The sequence below is a fragment of the Oxyura jamaicensis genome, chromosome 21 (genome assembly GCF_011077185.1).
Source record: "Oxyura jamaicensis isolate SHBP4307 breed ruddy duck chromosome 21, BPBGC_Ojam_1.0, whole genome shotgun sequence".
In the NCBI taxonomy this organism is placed as follows: domain Eukaryota; kingdom Metazoa; phylum Chordata; class Aves; order Anseriformes; family Anatidae; genus Oxyura; species Oxyura jamaicensis.
This window is the reverse complement of record NC_048913.1, coordinates 6,147,133-6,164,625: the sequence shown is the minus strand read 5'-3', so window position 1 is coordinate 6,164,625 and position 17,493 is coordinate 6,147,133. Positions and strand designations below refer to the sequence as shown.

Below are 17,493 nucleotides of genomic sequence, written 5' to 3'. Positions count from 1 at the left end.
TGGAAATCTGCATTGCTGATAAACCGCTGCGATAGCAGATACACTCTAGCCTCCCTAATTGCTCCTTCCACATTTATGAGGATACTTTTCATTTATCTCTCATGAACTCTAATTAACACTTGCAGAGGTTTTACACACACGCTCATGCATGCCCCCCCCCCCAGTCATGAATATACATCACTTTTTAAGTGACGCGGAGTTGCCAGCATCTTTTCTCCCGCATTTACCAGGTCTCTGCGGCTGAAAAGCTCTGTCTTTGGCCAGCTGCTCGTAGGTGGGAGAGCCTCTGGTGAGTGAAGGGGCTGGGCAAACGGGGATTTTGGAGTTGTCTGGGTACAAGCTGGATTTGCAGGGATCTTGGATTCTTTGCGAACTTCCTCTTTCAATTAGTCTTGGCTCCCCGTGACTTCAAGAAAGGCACCCACCTTGCTCAAATGCTGTATCTTTTATAGACACGCACACATACATACGTTATTCTCCATGAAGCACAGTGCTGGGTTGCTACACAACATCCAGCTTCAACCTCTCCCCTGGCCTGACCTCCAGACAACAATGGAAACATAAAAGTCTCTACTAATTTATAAGCAATTAATTGAAAAAGAGACCTGCGGAGAATCTCCCTCCTGCACTTTAAACACAAGGCTGGATCTTCCTGTTTGTAGAAGGGATTATTTTTTTTTTGAGCCTTTTACTCTTGCAGGGTTGCAAATATTGAAAGTATCTCTGAGCTTGCAGAGATATCAAACCTAACTCTGAATAATGAGCATATTCCAGTACCAAAGGAGAGCAAAATAAGAGAGAGGGAAGGAAATCAGAGCCACGATGACACTGTACTGAAGCATCTTTTACCTAATGCATTACTAACAGCTCCACTCTTGCAGCACTTAGGCGATGGCAAATGTAATATTGCTTTTCAGTACTGTTGCCCAGCAATATAAATATTTTCTCGCAGTGATTGCAGGCAAGAGAATCCATCCATTGCATAGCAATAACACGGAGAAGGCAGAAGCAAATGAAAGCCAAGTCCCTGACTTATGGTCCCAAGCAGAAACCTTAGTGAGAGCTCACCCAAATGTCAAAGAAATAAATCTGGGCCCAATTCACAGAAAAGGCGTGCAAGAAGAGGAGAGCAGGATGGGATCACGTTGCCACTGGCCACTCTTTGATTCCCAATCCCTTTGCAACAACACAGGCTTTTCTCCGCGGCTTTTCAGCTTTGCACACCATTCGACAAACCGAACGCGTGCCGGCTTCCTTGCAGGATTCCTCCCCAGCTTGCACTCTGCAGCACCGCAGCAAAGGGACGGCAGCAGCCTCAGCAGCAGCACCCACCCGTGCAGGGCAGGCCAGCCGGATTTAGGTTCCCTCCGTGTTCAGTATGGAGAAGGATTTAACAAATTCAAAATGCCTTTTTTTCTCCAGTCCCAAGGGAGGATGGGAGCGGAGGCTGGCCAGGGTACAGCGATGCCTAAATGACCACAGTGACCCAGGGGTGACAAACCTACCGAGGACACGTGCAGCCACAACCGTTCTGACTCGGCAGGCTGATGGCACAGGTTGGGGTCGGCAAGAGTAAAACGCTGGGTGGGCTTGGTGCAGGCAGCACCACCCCAAAGCTGCAGACTTCAGCATCCCGAGGTAGCCAAATATTCAAGGAGCTGGCCTTGTTGTAAAGCTTTTTGCATTAGAACTACGTAAAATGCCACATAGAGCAGCCCCGTGGCAGTGACTTGCACAAATAACTGGTGCCTCTTACTTTGCCTGCCTTAAAACTTTAAACAAATGCAACCAGACATCCCTGTGCAAATTTCCCAAATTTAAATAATCAGAGAAAAAATACCTTCAAATCTGGATTAGCTTTGCCCTCGCTGGCAAAAGACACGTGAGAGGCTGGTGTGAACCAGACGGGCTTTTGGCCTCCTCAGACAAGCACCAGGAGCCGCACAAACCCTGTCTTTTCCTCCATCCATACGGTGGAAGGAAACCACCCAACTAACCAAATGGCATCAGACACTTTGGGAAGTCTCCCCCTTCCACTAAAAGCAGAGGGACAGAGAAAATCAGCCTCCAGAAAGCAAACGCATACGACCCGATAAATCGCAGGCAGTTAAAAACAAGCGGTGAATAATAAGCAGAGCCAAGGTGTGACGTTCAAAGGGACCGTAGCTCCTGCAGGTTGTGGGTAGCTAACGATGTGTGGGGTTGTGTCGGCAAAGGCAGCAGCATCCACGTTGCTGCGCACCCACTATTTTAAGGATACCTTTGATCTCCCTTCATTATACAGCACATCATTCTCCTAATAGATTGAGCTACCAGAAGCAATCCACAAATCAATTTCTCTTCTCCCAGACCATGAAAAGAGGCAGCGGGTTGTCAGGTACACGTTTAGGGAGAGGCGCCACAGACCGGCTTCGTGTAACACATGCTAATGATGCCATTAGAGACAACACGGGCCTTGATGGAGCTTGCTAGATGCCGCGTTTTATCTTCTCCTTAAGAGAAGTGGGAGTCCTTTGTGCTCCTTTTCAGGCTAGCCCTAGCACGATCATTAGAAGACGGGTTGCTGGCTTGGAAGGGGCTCAGAAGATTTCTGCTTATGGAAATGGGATGACAAGATTAATTTAAAAAATACAGCGTGTGGAACAGCAGGTTTGTTTTTCACTTTCTCCTGTCCTGATTTTATCTGATGCTTTTTTTCCAAGCTGAACCTGCTCACAAACTGTGAACGCTGCCATGCCTGAACACCAGGTTAAAATTGTCGTTTATATTACTCGATAGAGGGGAATTAATGTCATACCTACTCCTGCATCCCCCACAACACGTCAGTGTGGCAAGTATGCTTTCAGAACTCAAAACAATTCAAGTTCACTGAAACAAAGGGTAAATTCTCCCTTCCCATTTCTTCCTGTAGGTACTAATACAGCCCACTCACGTGAAAATAGAGGTCACGGTGTTTGGTTCCTAAAGCTTGGTCTGATACAAGCCTAAAGAGCAGATGGTGGAAAGCATTTAACTAGCACGCACAATATTGCAACAACACAGTTGGTTTGTACAACAGGCCTCTGCAGAAAATGAGAATTATTTTTAAAGGTCAGCTGATGCAATAGCACTGCTGCTACTCGGCTTGCAGCTACCATCGCCGCTGTGTCGGCAACGGTCTATCTGGGAAAGATGACGGAGTGCTGAAGAAAAGAGTGTAATTTAAAAGAGCTCAAGAAATTATGGTTTTTTTTTCTGGTTGAAGGCTAACGTATATATATATAAACAGCTGGCGGGATATCGAATGGTTAGGAGTCACTCCTATCTAGGAGGTTTCCCCTTTTGGCAAAAAAGGAAATCTTCCTCTCACCCTAAATCATTTATTTTACAGGACCCCGGTGCCAAACTTCAAGGCCTCATGGTGGTGATTTTAAACAGCAACAAAAATCCCTTCCAACCGTAAATGAAAAGGTAAAAGATAAAATTTGGGGGCAACATCTGTACTATTCTGTTAACAAATTCATCCAGCAGTACCGCCTGGTTTATTTTCTTTCTTTACCTAAGAATGCAATGAGCCCCTCAGCAGGGATGCAGTCAAATACCTCTGCGCCCTCGTGCTCACTGAATTACACCTAGTCCGCGACTGAAATCCAATTAAATCTAAGGCAGCTGCTCCACACTAGGCTAAGCCTATCTTAACTCATCATTCACATCTGAGAAGTCCACATCTGAGAAGTCCACATCTGAGAAGTCCAGTCCAAACCAAACGACTGGATCTACGAGCATTCATCCCTGCTGCAGCGGTGCCTAAGTGGGCCCCGATGCCAATCGCGCCTCGTCGAGAAAGGAAATGAGGGAAAAGACGGCAGTTCTCCCAAAGAACTTAAAATCCACTCAAAGCCAATTCAGCGCTTTATGGAAGTAGCTAAATGTTCAGAACTTCCTGAAAGCTTGGCTTTTAAGGTCAGGCATCCGGGAATATGAAAGAGTCTGTGCTTTTTTTTAACACACGTACTTTCCTATAAGGGAGAACATTAACCTACTCGAGGCTGCTGCTGGTGCCTGGGTGCACCTTGTCAGTTCATTAGACAAATTGCTTCAGCAAACCGCTGGATTAGATCTGATGCCTGTGACGCAGCCATTAGCTGTTGGGTACCTTCTGCTCCACACCAGGCACGTCTCTCTCCATAGCAATTAGAAACAGAAAGTAAAAGAAAAAAAAAGTCATTTAGGCATAGCTGAAGGAAGATTTAAAGTTGGGAGGTGTAATGGATTCTAGTCACGTGTCTCTCAGAAGCAATAAATCCTGCTGAGGGAAATGCTGGAGGAAAAAACACTGCTCGGCTATAAAATTCCACCTCTGAGGATTATAAAACACCAGGCACAGAGCAAACATCCTTCCCGGGCATAATAGGACTGCCAGAAGTGATTGACAGCAATGACAATCTATCATAGAAGGCTGTACCCGTGCAATAGCATCCTGCACGGGGCTGGCTGGCAGAAATGAAATTGTTTATTCATCCCTACACTATGCGGAGGCTGGAACATGTCAGAGAGCGTAAATGTACCTTTCCTCCCGATCTGCTTTTACACAGCAGCGTTATCTAGGTACAGCTTTTAGTTCACATAGCATATACTCTGTTTTCCCCCCGGGTTTCTCCCCTCTCGTGCCCTCCGAGCAGACTGCACGCTGAGTGCTCCGAGGGAACACGGCGCCTCGACACCCCCGCGCCGGCACTGCCAAAATCCCGACACAAACAGCAGAAATGAGCAATCTGGAGGCAAAGCTGCAGCCCTCGCTGAAGGGAGGGTGATGCTCCGTGGCTGGCAGCGAGCAATACCTCCCGCGGGGTGTTTTCTTGATGAGAAAACCCTCCCCAGGCTGGATGGAGACCTCCGGGGTCAAGATCCCTGCAGACTGCAATGACTTTCATTAAATTTCTGTCTTCCCTGGGCAGAATCTGAGCTGACGGCCTCCTCCGAGCTTATTACCTGTCCCCACACGCTGCTGGGGGAACCTCTCCACATCCCATCCTCTTGGCCAGCTCCAGCAGCAGCTCCGTGCTCCACGCGCCCACGCTGCTTCGCGGTGACATCGTGAAGGATCAGTGCAAACCGTTCAAGGCAGTGCCCCGGTCTCCACGTGAGGCTGCCCCGCTGCATATGGGAGATGGTTTTCTGTAGGGGCTTTTTCTCTATTCTGCCTTTGCCAACAAGTGACCTCCAAGTTGACGAGACAGACAGGGAAGACAGTTCTTTCAAGAGTCCAACAGAGAAATAAATATGGTCTAAGGAGGGGACTGGGCTGACAGCAGAATGGAGCCCAAATTCTGGCTCTGAGATAACACCTGGAGCAAACTGCCCATGGCTCTGCTGCAGCTCCTCTGCTCCCCACCGGGGAGCTTTGTCTCCTCGTCATCATGGATGGATGCACACAGCCCGCAGCACAGCCCCACCGAAAATTACTCTAAAAACCAAAAACCAAACCAACAAAAAACACCTACCCAAGAGCAAAGCTAGATCCTTGGTGGACAGGAAGCCTTGGCTTCGGCCGTGTCTCCTGGGCTGCTGGTGTCCAGAGTTACAAGATTTGTACGATCTCTCTCCACGTCAGAACCACAGCACTTTGAGGCAGTCATCCCCAAGGGTGTGTTTTAAAAGCAGCACGACAGAGATGAGGAATGCCCATTAACCACCACCCCCTGCATCAGCCAGTTCTGCTGGGTTAGCACTCCAGCTAATTCCTACCCCAAAACAGGCTGCATGTGCAAATCCAAATGCAGCTTAACCCTTCGTCTTCTCCATGTCCTGGCAGCAATGCCCCAACCAGTGATTTGGGAAAAAAAAACAGGTGATTTGGCTAAAGACGCACAGAAGAGAGGTGAACTCTGTAGCCTGCAAAGCCTGAGTGGACATCTGCTAGGGTGGCATCTGCTAGGGTGGTCTTTGGGATCAACTGCCTCTCCCGTCCATCCATCCCACTGGACTCTAAGCACTGAGCATCCTAAAACTTCAGCACACCTCAATACATTTCCCTCACTCCGCATGCAAGAATACCCAAAGTTAAACTACATGTCACAAACGCCAGGGATTCCCAGCTCGCTTCCTGCATGCAACAAAAGCCCTATTAGCTAAAGTAATTAGGACCAAAGGGCCTTGAAAGTGAGAGAGACAGATAAGATAACCACCAGGCTCCACCTGGGAGAATATGGGAATAAAACATGAAAATGTGTGGTTTTCTCTGTTTGCATTTATCATTTAGGTACTTGCAAAGAGCTGGCAGTGAGTCGCAGAAAACCGAGCCCTGGGGACCGTCTGGTTAGTGGAGGTGTGGCTCACTGTGGTGATGCTATCAGCACCAAGTCGGGCTGGTACCTACAAGGGCTAACTGGGGCTGGCATGGGATAGTGATGAGGAAAAACCCTCGGTAAAGATTATTTTGCACACAGCACTGCTAATCCTTACAGGAATAATTTCCTCTGATTTTATTTTCTTGTTAGGCTTCTAACGAGCAGTGATGGGCACAAGATGCAATATTCAGAAAAAGAAAAATCCCCCGTGAAAGGGGCTCAGGAGAGGAGCTCTCGACCCCTGGAGAGCTGCGAGTGGAGGGGCAGCGTGAGCCTTGCTGGAGCAGATAGTGGGGCTGGCCACCCTGCCTCCCCTCCAGTGCAAGCTGCCATTTTCCATCTAGGCTTTGCAAATAAAGACTACAGGGGAGAATAAAAAATAAATATATATAAACTAAATATTTCAGAGTGGGTTTTTTATAGGTTGAAGGAAACACTCCAACATAATAAACTTACAGATGGAGAGATTTTGTGTGGAAGCAGCAAAGACACGAAATAACATCTGCGCACGATTTCCTGACTTTTAACTGACATTTTGGAGCCGGGTTAAACCAACAGTGTGTCTGGCACTTCTAAAAGTGGCATCAGCACAGATGCGTAGTGGCAAAACGATTTTCTTTTGCTTGGGCTGACACTGGATTCCCGTCCACAGGTATATCAATCTGCAACCCTCAATTTAACACTAGGGCCCACCAAAAGCTGCCCTCTGCACTGAGATGGCCTTGCTGCAGCTGTGTGTTCTGGAAGCCCAACTCCGTTTTAAACGTGTCTCAGGGACTGTTTTGCACTGCTAAAACCATCCCTAAAAATGAACTGCTGCCTCTGGGTCTGAGAAAAGTGCCTTTCTTGTGGTAGCAGATGGGAGTGCATTGATTTCGTACCTGTGCATCCATTAAGAGGTGCCTCATCAGCATCATGGCACTTTTCAGAGATTCCTTCTCGCTGGGCAGAAAGGCATCTTCGTCTTCATCCAGCGTTTTTGACTTGTTCACAATAAAATGGGAGATCTGGTCGTTCAAGGAGTGCAGTGACTCCACAGCTGGGGAGACAGAGAGCAGAAAGGGGATGAAAAATGCTGGGGCAGCCCAGGCCATTTTCTCTCTTTGAGATAAGGACGGGAAAAAGACGCACTTAAATACGTTGACATGGAAGCATTCGCTGCAAATATTACTCTTCATAAATTCATCTGATATTAGCATTCACAAAACCCCAGCTGAAGCTTCTGTTACGAAACAAGCCTGTAAGCCTTCTCCCCTAAGATCTGGCAAATCTAAAGAGCAGCATTGCATAGCCATGAAGAAAGCAAATTGCTCCAGGTCAGGTAGCAGGTCACTGCTAGAATAAAGATACAAAAAAATGAGCCTCCTGGCTCCCAGCTCAGAGACCTGCTCCCTGCATGTGCTGGGACCCACATCTTCAGACCACACAAAAGGCACAGACAGGTAGAAGTGGCTTTTTATTTATTAGTTAGGGTACAGAGAGCAAGACCATCAGCTACAATAGCATTTATTTTCTCTCTGCTTCATTATCAATGTTTGAAACCCTGTTATTCTCCCCCCCAGGGTCAAACCCCAGGTATTCTGCGTGGGATTCTGCTCCCGGTCGCGTGGCACACATCAGAAATCAGAATCGCCGTGTTTCACACAGGTCCCCCAGCAATGTTATGCCTTTCATGATGCTGCGATTTACACAGGCTCTAACGACATGAACTAATGACAAAATTCATCTCAGCGCAACGCAAACCTTTGCATTTCTACCAATGTGAAGTGTCTGTGACGCAATCTGCTCTCAAACCACCGCAAGTGGTGAGCTTTCATCTTTCCTGTGGGCTCATTAAATGAGGCTCAAGTAACTCCTCAGAGTATTTTCTTCCCGCCGGTGTCTCGCGCAGCAAAAGCCCTCGATAAGCTTGCGGCTCCCAGCAAGCTGAGCCGTGCCTTGTATCTCAGACCCTGCCCTGCTCCGGCTGCTTATGCATAAGGCAGGGTGTTATTCAGGACTCCCTGACAAACTGATTTCAGGAACATCAGGCGACTGGAACACATTCAACCTAGTTCTGTCCAAAGATCTTACCACCAAATTCAGAGTAGCAAGGAATGGGCAGAAACCATTCCTATTCGGGAGCAAAGCTTCCCCAGACGGTCCGTAACGAAGAACGGGTACGTCTCTAAATTCAGGGGTGAAAGCACACAACCATCCTCACCGACAGTGTCTGCTTTGGAAGGACTAAACGCCCCAAAACTGCCTCGTACACACTCAAAATCTAAGCAAGAAGGCTGATGTGGCTGACTGTGTGGCAGGCTTTGCATCCCTCTCAATGCTAGGCTGTAACTATTTCTGCTGAGCAGCACTTCACCAAACCTGGCAATTTCTTTGCAAATACATAACACAAGATTAAAAAAATCTGCTTACGGACCTGAAGTATAAGCATGGGTATGTCCTGCTCAGTTTCACAGGGAATTCTTGATGCCTTTAAAACAAAAACACACACCACCACCACTATTTTCCCTCCCCATATCAGTCCTCGTGGCTTCAGGTTGATAAACACCACGAGCGAGACAAGCAGCTAAAAGTTACAGCTATCAAAGCCCCATCAGCTTCCCAGCTTTTCCCACTCCAATTTCGACGTTTCCTCACTGCAAGGACCAATTTCAAGAGGTGAAGAAACCGCAACAATTCTCCGTTACTGCTTCGGCATCGCCTACGAGGTAAGAGAAGAGGATGTATTTCGGGAGGGATGCTTTTTGTGGCCGCTGCCATCCGAGGCACTGCGCAGCGCAGGTTTTTAGGCAAGGACCATTTGCCACCCCCAGAAGCCAGAGCGGGTCATCAAAGCTGATTTTTGTTATGCAGGGCGCTTCAGGGCACGAACCCCCAGAGACCAAAGGACGTGTAGGGGAGAAAGGAAATTGCTTTATTGCTTTTTGTCAGAGATGAGGGGAAAAACACGCAGACGCACCTACATATCCATACGCATTCATGCCAACAAGTGCTTCGAGGAAGAGGCTGAAGCAATTAAGTTGTTCCAGGAGCTCCCGTTTTATACTCTCCAGCTACTGCCCAGATGAGTGCAAAATAAACTGTAGATGATATATCCTGAGATCTACGGACAAAAGCCAGCAAAGCCTAAAATTAATTCTCACTAGTGGGACTGACTCAATGAAAGATGACACACATGGTAATGATTTTAACAAGGGATGCGGAGTAAGGATCCCCGGGCTCTTCACCTGACTCTGTGGCAAAAAAAAACTCAAGATGTTCAAGCCGGACTTTTCTGCAAGCAGTCAGCACTCGTCACCGCGGCTGGAGACGTGCTCCCACTGAGAGAAAAGGCAAAAGGCGCGCGGAGTGCACCGATCCTTTGAAAATCTGTCCCACCGAGCAAAGAGAAGTCTTTAATGTGTGGGCTGCCAGGGAAAGCCTGCCTCTAATGAGTGTTTCTGACTACCCAGCGAAAGGCACTGATGTGTGTGGGCAAATCGTGCAATTCATTATGGCCTATTATTACAAAACAGCTTCTCGAATAACAGCTACGGGGTTGGGTTTTGCGGAGAGGAGGAAATATTCCAGGCACTTTGGGCCTTTCCTTTACCACCCCTCCCGACTGTACCCACAGCGCCACGCCGCTCGCCCACAGACGTCCACAAGGCTCAGGTCCCCCGAAGCAAAACCGTGTTCAGGAGGGTGCTTCCTCATCCCACAGGACACGTCTCAGCTGATACCTCCTTTGGAAGGGAAGGTAGAACTGATTTGGTCAGCCTCTTGACTAATTTATTTATTTCTTTGACAGTCAAAGACCAACTTTCTCTGTGATTTGAGCACCAAGAAGGATGCCGCTCGCCACAAGGATGTTCTCCAAATACACCTGCTTCTCTCCAAAGCCGTATGAGCAATCACAGCCGGTTCTCAAACCCTCGCTCAGAGCCTCGGCAACGGCTGCATCCCTCTGCGCAGCTCTGAGGAGAAGCTGGGACTGTTCCTGTGAAAGCTGCAGCCCCCGACCTGGGACCACCCCAGAGCCCTGCAGGTGTAGGCTCCGACACCGAAGGCACGTTGGGGTTACAGCATGGGGCAGTGTTCCAGCTGCGTACAGTGTACGAAAAGATCTTTATAGAGCTCAGCCGTAGCTAATGCCTGACCTGTTTCTGAGGTTGGTTAATGGGTCTATCGCTGGGTCCAAAAAAAACCAACGCGTAAGATACGCAACCTTTCAGTTTTGCCTGATAAACGATGCTCATCAGGAAGCGTTTCCCACTGTAGCATTTGCTAATTGCACTTGGACACATCAATGAATTTATTCACCTATGAATAAATTTATTCACCAATGAATTTATTCACCTACTAGCAGAAGAAATCTGCCTTCATGAAAGCGAAGCTCATGACAAGTGTTCCCCCTTCCAGTACCAGTAAGGCACTGGTTGAACACCTCACACTCATGGCGATGGGAAGCTGACCTGCAACACCCACGGCCATCACGATCCCAAGGCAGCATCTGAGCAAACCGAGCCCATTCTCCTCTCCCTGAGCTGCCAGGCACCTTGACAGCTGGAAAAGACGCTTTGCAGCATCTGCCCCATCCATTTGCTTGCGATATTGCTATTTACATGACCCAACCTTTCACTCTTGCTGCGTGCAGAACCATCAGGAAGACCCAGATCTGAAACGCTCCATAAATATTTTCTCCTGGAGCTGGTATGAAGAGTCCTACAGAATTTTCTTTCCATTGTAGTCTTTAACTTGTTTCAAAGGAGGCATTCAATGAGCCCCCTCGCAGGAATAATTTACCACACCATTAACTGAAGAAAAAATATCTGGTGTCTACATTAGGGGCTCAATCACCTTTCAGAGAAACACTGTGAAGAACTCATTACAGTAATTACTAATGAGCTGGCCTCTTTGGGCTGTAAATATTTTCTACGTAACTGGCAAAGAGCTGCGTTCACAGCTTCCCAGATGCAGAAGAAAGCCATCAGACCAATAAATGGCCCTGCAGCTCCTGAGGAAAACATGCCCAGAAATGAAGCTGGTCATTTTTTCAGCTTATTAGTTTCTCCTTACCGATCTGACCTTTTTGGAAATGAAAAATGACATCAAGAAGTGGAGCTTTGTGGGGCTGCGACAGCTCCTTAATAATCAAAGTGTTTTATTGAGACCTTAGGGTTTTGCTTGTTGTTGTTTTAATGTTGTGAGAGCTTCTTTCAGAGTTGGATTTTTAACTATTTCCATTTTAAACTGTCCATAAATACACAGGTATATTTTGAATCCGGAGATCTGGAATCAGATTCTGAAATTTCTCAGGAGATTGCCCCTATGTTGAAAAGCATATATCCTAGTACAAAGCAGAAAAAGGATGAGAATTTTGGAGCCATGCTTTGAGGACAGATGTCCATGTTCCCCTTAGAGAAAAAAAAGGCCAGATGTAGATAGAAGCTTGGGCACATTCGGAAATTGACCTTTCCTTAATCCATGCCCATCTGCAGGGACGCACTGACAAATGGACACTTGGCTCCCAGCTAGAGCAGCAACACAGTACAGAAATTATCCTTTGCTAGAAGACAGAGAGCTGTTGGGTTTTGGAGAAGAGGGTTTGGTTGTGCTGTGAGGGTGGTTACGTAGTGGTGACACTTGGGAAGTCCAAATCTTCCTGTACTAGACACCGTATCGGTACCTGCCTGTTCCTGGTACTGTCTGAATGACAATAGCCACAAAAATGAAGAATCATTGTGAGTGAAACTAAAATGTCTCCTACCCAAGTCACTATTTATGCGGTTGTTGGTTTAAAAAGTCTTCCAAGTGTCCTATTTGAGCATCGCTTACCTGTGATTTCCATCTGATGCTCAAAAACTCCAGAGATTTTGTATCCGAGATAGGTTTGCACTGAACAGGGAGAGAAAAGCTCTTGTATTTTGCTGTGGCTTTCTGCTTTTTGATCAGCCCTTTGGAAAGCACTGTGCTTTGCCTCAGTTTCTTTCTCTCTAAATCAGGGCTAACACCCCAGAGGAGTGAGGTGAAGCTCAGTGTGGAGTTTGGGTAAATTTTTTAAAATTAAAAAACTTGGTGTTTACTCTAGCTAAAACACTGCCTGGGGTCATGTAGAAAATGAGCAATAAATTTCTATTCTGGGAACAGTCTTGCCGGAGCTATGAGAGTATCAGAGAGATGAAGAAGTGCTCCCATGCCTGAAAACTTGCCTTTCCCTCCCCAAGCTCTATTAGCTACACTAATAAATAATACACTGCCACGCACACCAAAAGAAAGACCCAAAAAGAAGATAAATTCCTCTGCTGTGTTTATGCTTATGACAGGCAGAGCACGGAATAAAGCAGCCGGTGAGGGGTCCTGCTGCTCCTGCGGTGCTTTGAACAGAAGGAGCCCACGGCTCCTCCAGCAAATTTGGACCCCACCAAACTCTGTCAGCCAGGCTATTGTTGTTCTCAGAAATACTTGAGATGCTTAACTCCCCAGAGAGCTGCAAGCTGCCACGCCAGGAACATCATCAGGCTCAGAGAAAGGCAGCAGGCACGATGCCAAACTGGTAAATCTAACTCCTGCAGGAGAAACTCACTTCAAATTCGCCAAGAACCCAAAAGCCCTTTCCAAAGGCGGACGACGCGGTGGCACCTGGCTTTAGAGCTGCTGCTCTCGTGTTTCTGCTGGGTAACCATTTACTTGTCATCTCTTCAGCTAATTGTGCAGCTATTACATTTCATAAACAATAGCTACTTTATTTAGACAAAAAGGAAGCGGCCGACAAAAATGCTGCACGCCAACACGACGGCAGCACGGGCCAGACATCCAGCTGCTCCGAATTGACTTCAGAGGAGCGAGGCCCAGCTGTGTTTGCAAGTGGGATGGTGGTGCTGGGCTCTGCAGTGCCTACAGCAGCTCTGGTTGCCACTCCGGTGCCCAAAATTGACTCCACCGTCTTGGACAGGTCACCTAAACCTTCGTGCCCCAGCCTCCCATCCGTAAATACAAGGACTGGAGCACGCAGAAACATCGTAAAACACAAACACGAGATGCCACCGCGGGTGAGAGACTCGTGTGGCTTTTTCCTACCGTTCAACTGCAAGTTATGAATTGTTCTGGTTTAACAAGCAGCTCCTGGCGTAAACAGGATGCTCCGTCTCCTCGGTGTCAAAGGTGGAAGAAAACACTTCCTGAAGGGAATTTAATAAATCGCAGGGCTCTTCTGGGTTTTGAATAAAATGAAATTGTTAGAAGACAACTGAGCTTGATTTGTTTCCCACCAAACATCTGCAAGTGTGTGAAGCAGTGCCCTAGTGAGTGTTGGGAGACTAATGAATGTTGTCTTGCCAATCTACTGGGGTTGCAATAATCAGAGAAGGTCACCAGAAATCCTGAGACTGGCTTAAAAAAACACAAGTTATAAAAAATAAACAGACAAACTGGGTATTTTTGCTGATGCTTGTGAGATTTTCCTTTAGCCCTTAAGATTTCCCTTCTCTTAACCTGATGGTTAGAAACTTAAAATATAATTTAAAAATAATCTGTACTTGCTGCATATGAAAAATAGCAATGATTATGATGCTTACAATAAAGTCATGAAAACTGGCAACCTGCAAATCTCTCTTTGAAAGTGTCCTTGTTCACAGTTCATAGCTGAAAAAAGGGATGGAGGATACTGCTAAAGCAAGTATTTGAATTTCCTTGGAAGACTTCTTGAGCTGCTTAAAACCTTAAAAAGTGACACTAACAAAATGCTGGGTTTAGCAATTCTATCCTAAAAAAAACCCAAACACCTATACTGGCACAGCATTATAAAAAGCTAAAATTCAACCACGGGAAGCGCACAGCACAAGCTGAGTACAGTAAATCAGATGGTCAAGTTTTATCAGGCGCTCACACAAAACCAGCTGTCTCAGCGAGCCTGGGAGGGGGGTCTGGTTCCCCTGAAGATAAAGGTGACACCGATGGTCACACCAGATGCTACATCTGCACTGATGCTGCCAGCAGAGCCACCCACCATCAATTCCTGCCCTGCTCAGTGTCATCTGCACTGATGCTGCCAGCAGAGCCACCCACCATCAATTCCTGCCCTGCTCAGTGTTTCCCACAGCATTACCTTTGCATTCCAGACCTGAACTCCACGAAGAGCAGAAGTACTATTACCTCGTTTTACAGACTGAGAAATCCAGGCCTTTTTTTTCTATGTTTAAAACACTCAATTCATGTGAGAATGTCATCTGTGGATGTACCATGCCATGGATGTTTTGGCTTGTTTGTAGTTTATGGTATTTTTACATTACTGTGGTCAATTACTGCCTAATTCTATCTGGTAGCCATTGATCCATTATGTCCAGTAACACCAAACATATTTATATGGAATAAAAATACGCATCTAGAAATATATTCATACACTCAAAGTTAAAATGAGACTATAGTCAGTATTTAATAGTCCTGTCACAATTATATCTTTGGAGCAAAAGCTTCACATTCAAGACACTTCTTCAGTGTCATTTATTTTCATGGGCACAGACCTGAATAAACTCCTCCTAAAATAAAGCAGATTTTTCAGACTGGTATTTAAACTTGTTCTTTCTCTTAACTATGTCTATAAAACGTAGCAAGAGAGTATCCTGTGTAAAGAATATTATCCTGTGATCAACTATGTCTGTATGCACAGCTTCAAACTCAACTCGAGTGGATTTCCATACAGCAAGAACAAGTAACACAAGCTACGGTCCTAGGAAATCTTTCACGTCTCAACTTCTCCAGCGTAACAGCGCACCCAGCTTTACTCCAAGCAGTCAGAAGTGACAGGTTTAACTTTCCAGAAAATGGGATTTAATTGTCTCTAAGATAAATGGGAAATACAGCCTACAGCAAAGGAGAACAATGGACAAAGGAGAACAGCCTTCGCAAGAAGAACAATGATGCAAGTCTTGCTTTATGTTCATGAGAAGCTCCTGCTCACAGCCAAAATAAAGGTATCGAAAATTTTGAAAGGCATTATCTATTGTGAGGTTTCACTCAGGAAACAAACAAGTCTCGATGATGTCTAAGCACATCCCCAGATCGTGTTCAGAATAGCGTTTTAACAAAATTTCGTGTGCACTTTCTTTTCAGTGATGTTTTCATTCTATGTGAGCACGATCATTTGTCAAAATTATGACACTTCCAGGAAAAAAAAAAAAAAGAACAAGTGGAGCATTCAATACTAATTACATAGTATTCAAATGCAACTCCCATTTGGACTCATTATTTTTTTGTTTATTAGGTTTTATAGATGCCTCTGTTAAGGTGCTTTTACCTCTGCTGCAATTGGTGGGATTTTTCTGTAGGGATTGAGCACCTCATAACTTTTTTCATGTGGTAAAGCCTCATGGAAGAGTTTAAGTGCATATTTTCTTTCAATAACCAGTAGTAAAATAATATGTTTATAAACTTTCTAACTGCAGAAGGCACTGTCTTCTTTGTTTTGACTTTTCTGGCTTCTGTGATTTAGCTTTGAACCTTGACATCACCATCAACCCTCACATTTATATCTAGATTACAAACGCTGTGCTTGTAAACATTCACTGGTGGCATTTATTTTAGCAATCAGAAAGCAGGAGAAAACCAAATATCCCTGGGGACAGGGATAACATACATTGCATTAACCTCTTTTCCTCATTTTCATCTGTAGCCTTTGCAGCAAGATTGTTTGGCAAGGCAATGAAATTAAACTTTTATAAAGGACAAGAGGAGTAACTGTCACCAGTATGGAACTGGGGAAGCAGCATTTTGCAGGCAGTGCCTGGAAGGACTGGGATTTTCCACCAGTTGTGTTCCTGTGCCAAGCCCAAGCAAGGAGCTGGGATGGCAGCCAGGCACCCGGAGAGATGAGATCACTGCAATGCCTCAGTGGCATGCAAGGCAGGTAAATCCAGCAGCTGAGCAGGAGAAAAATGAAAACACTCTCCTCACTAACACAGAATATTAGGTAAACAGAAAAGGTTTCGATTGAAGTGTTGAAACCCCTGAAGTGACTCACAGACCTCATTTCATTCCCAAACACACCCGTGGTTCTTGGACTCCTGAGTCTTGGAGTTAACGGCAGCATTTTGGCATCTAACTTGCTTTCGAGGACAGAGCTTAAATGCTCCTGAACCAGCAGCAATTCTGGGTGTCCAGCCCTTGATGGGTGGGAGACCTCAAAGTACATTAACTTGCCGCCTGGGCTGCAGCTGCAATCAGTGCTGATATATCCTAATGAAAATGGGTCTCGTCTACCTGTGATATTCAGTAGACATGCACGAGGACAGCATTACCCCAATATGCGCTACCTGCTCCTATAGCCGAGCTACCCTCAAAAACCCTAAAACCAATTGGCACATCCTGCAGTCTCATTTTTTTGGAAGCCAAGCAGCTATAGCCCTGACTGTCTTTCCCTGTGCAAGAACCCCTTCAGGTTGGCAGCAGAAAGAACTTAAAGTTTCTGAGAGCCTTTCATCTTCCCAAGACCCCCAAACATGCTGAAACAACAACAGGAACATTAGAAGTTGGTTCAGCCTGTTAATAACCCAGCCCGTCACTCCATGCTCTCCTCTGGCAGATGCCTGAGGGAATGAGCATTTCCTTCGGTGCCGGCATTTTGATGGATGAAGAGAAAGTATTTCATTTTGGCACTTGATTGACAGAGAGTGTCCCTGTTAATTACGGCCAAAAAGACAGAGAGTGAGAGAGAGAAAGGAAAATGATAATACAGCTCCAGAAACTAATTCTGCTGTCACAGTTAGCGGGTTCTTAGAAAACGCAGAGGCTGAGCTAAGATCGCACAGTGCGAGGGGTTTATTTACTCTCTTTCTTATAAAGCCAGGGTAAGATCAGCATCAAGGCTGCTGGAGTTCAATATTAATATAAAATCTTGTATGCTCAGACTTGTACAAATATGAAACAACTTCCCAAATATTTCCAGCTGTGTAGAAGCCACCTCTACTCCCACCAGCCGAACTCCAAGGTGGACTTCACCCCTACCTATACCAGCGTAACACAGAACAATGCATCTCCGTCTCCCCTTGCATTTCTCTTTCTCAACACCTTCATTTCAAGTACAAGGCTGATGGGGGCTGAGCCGGCAATGCCTGAGACAAAGCTCTGTGCAGACACCTAAGGGGCTGGTCTGGCAGCTCGGGGAAGGGAAGAGCACTGAGAAAACCTT

At 46.2% G+C, this 17,493-nt stretch overlaps 1 protein-coding gene across 6 annotated transcripts in view; it reads right to left on the bottom strand.

Moving 5' to 3' along the window:
- Window positions 1-17,493, bottom strand: part of LOC118177114 (putative uncharacterized protein C1orf196) — a 111,189-nt gene that overhangs the window by 55,602 nt on the left and 38,094 nt on the right. For all 6 annotated transcript variants that reach the window (XM_035344525.1, XM_035344522.1, XM_035344527.1 and 3 more), the window contains exon 2: window positions 7,211-7,368. In XM_035344525.1, coding sequence (XP_035200416.1) covers window positions 7,211-7,368 — 158 coding nt within the window. The remainder of the gene's footprint in view (window positions 1-7,210; window positions 7,369-17,493) is intronic.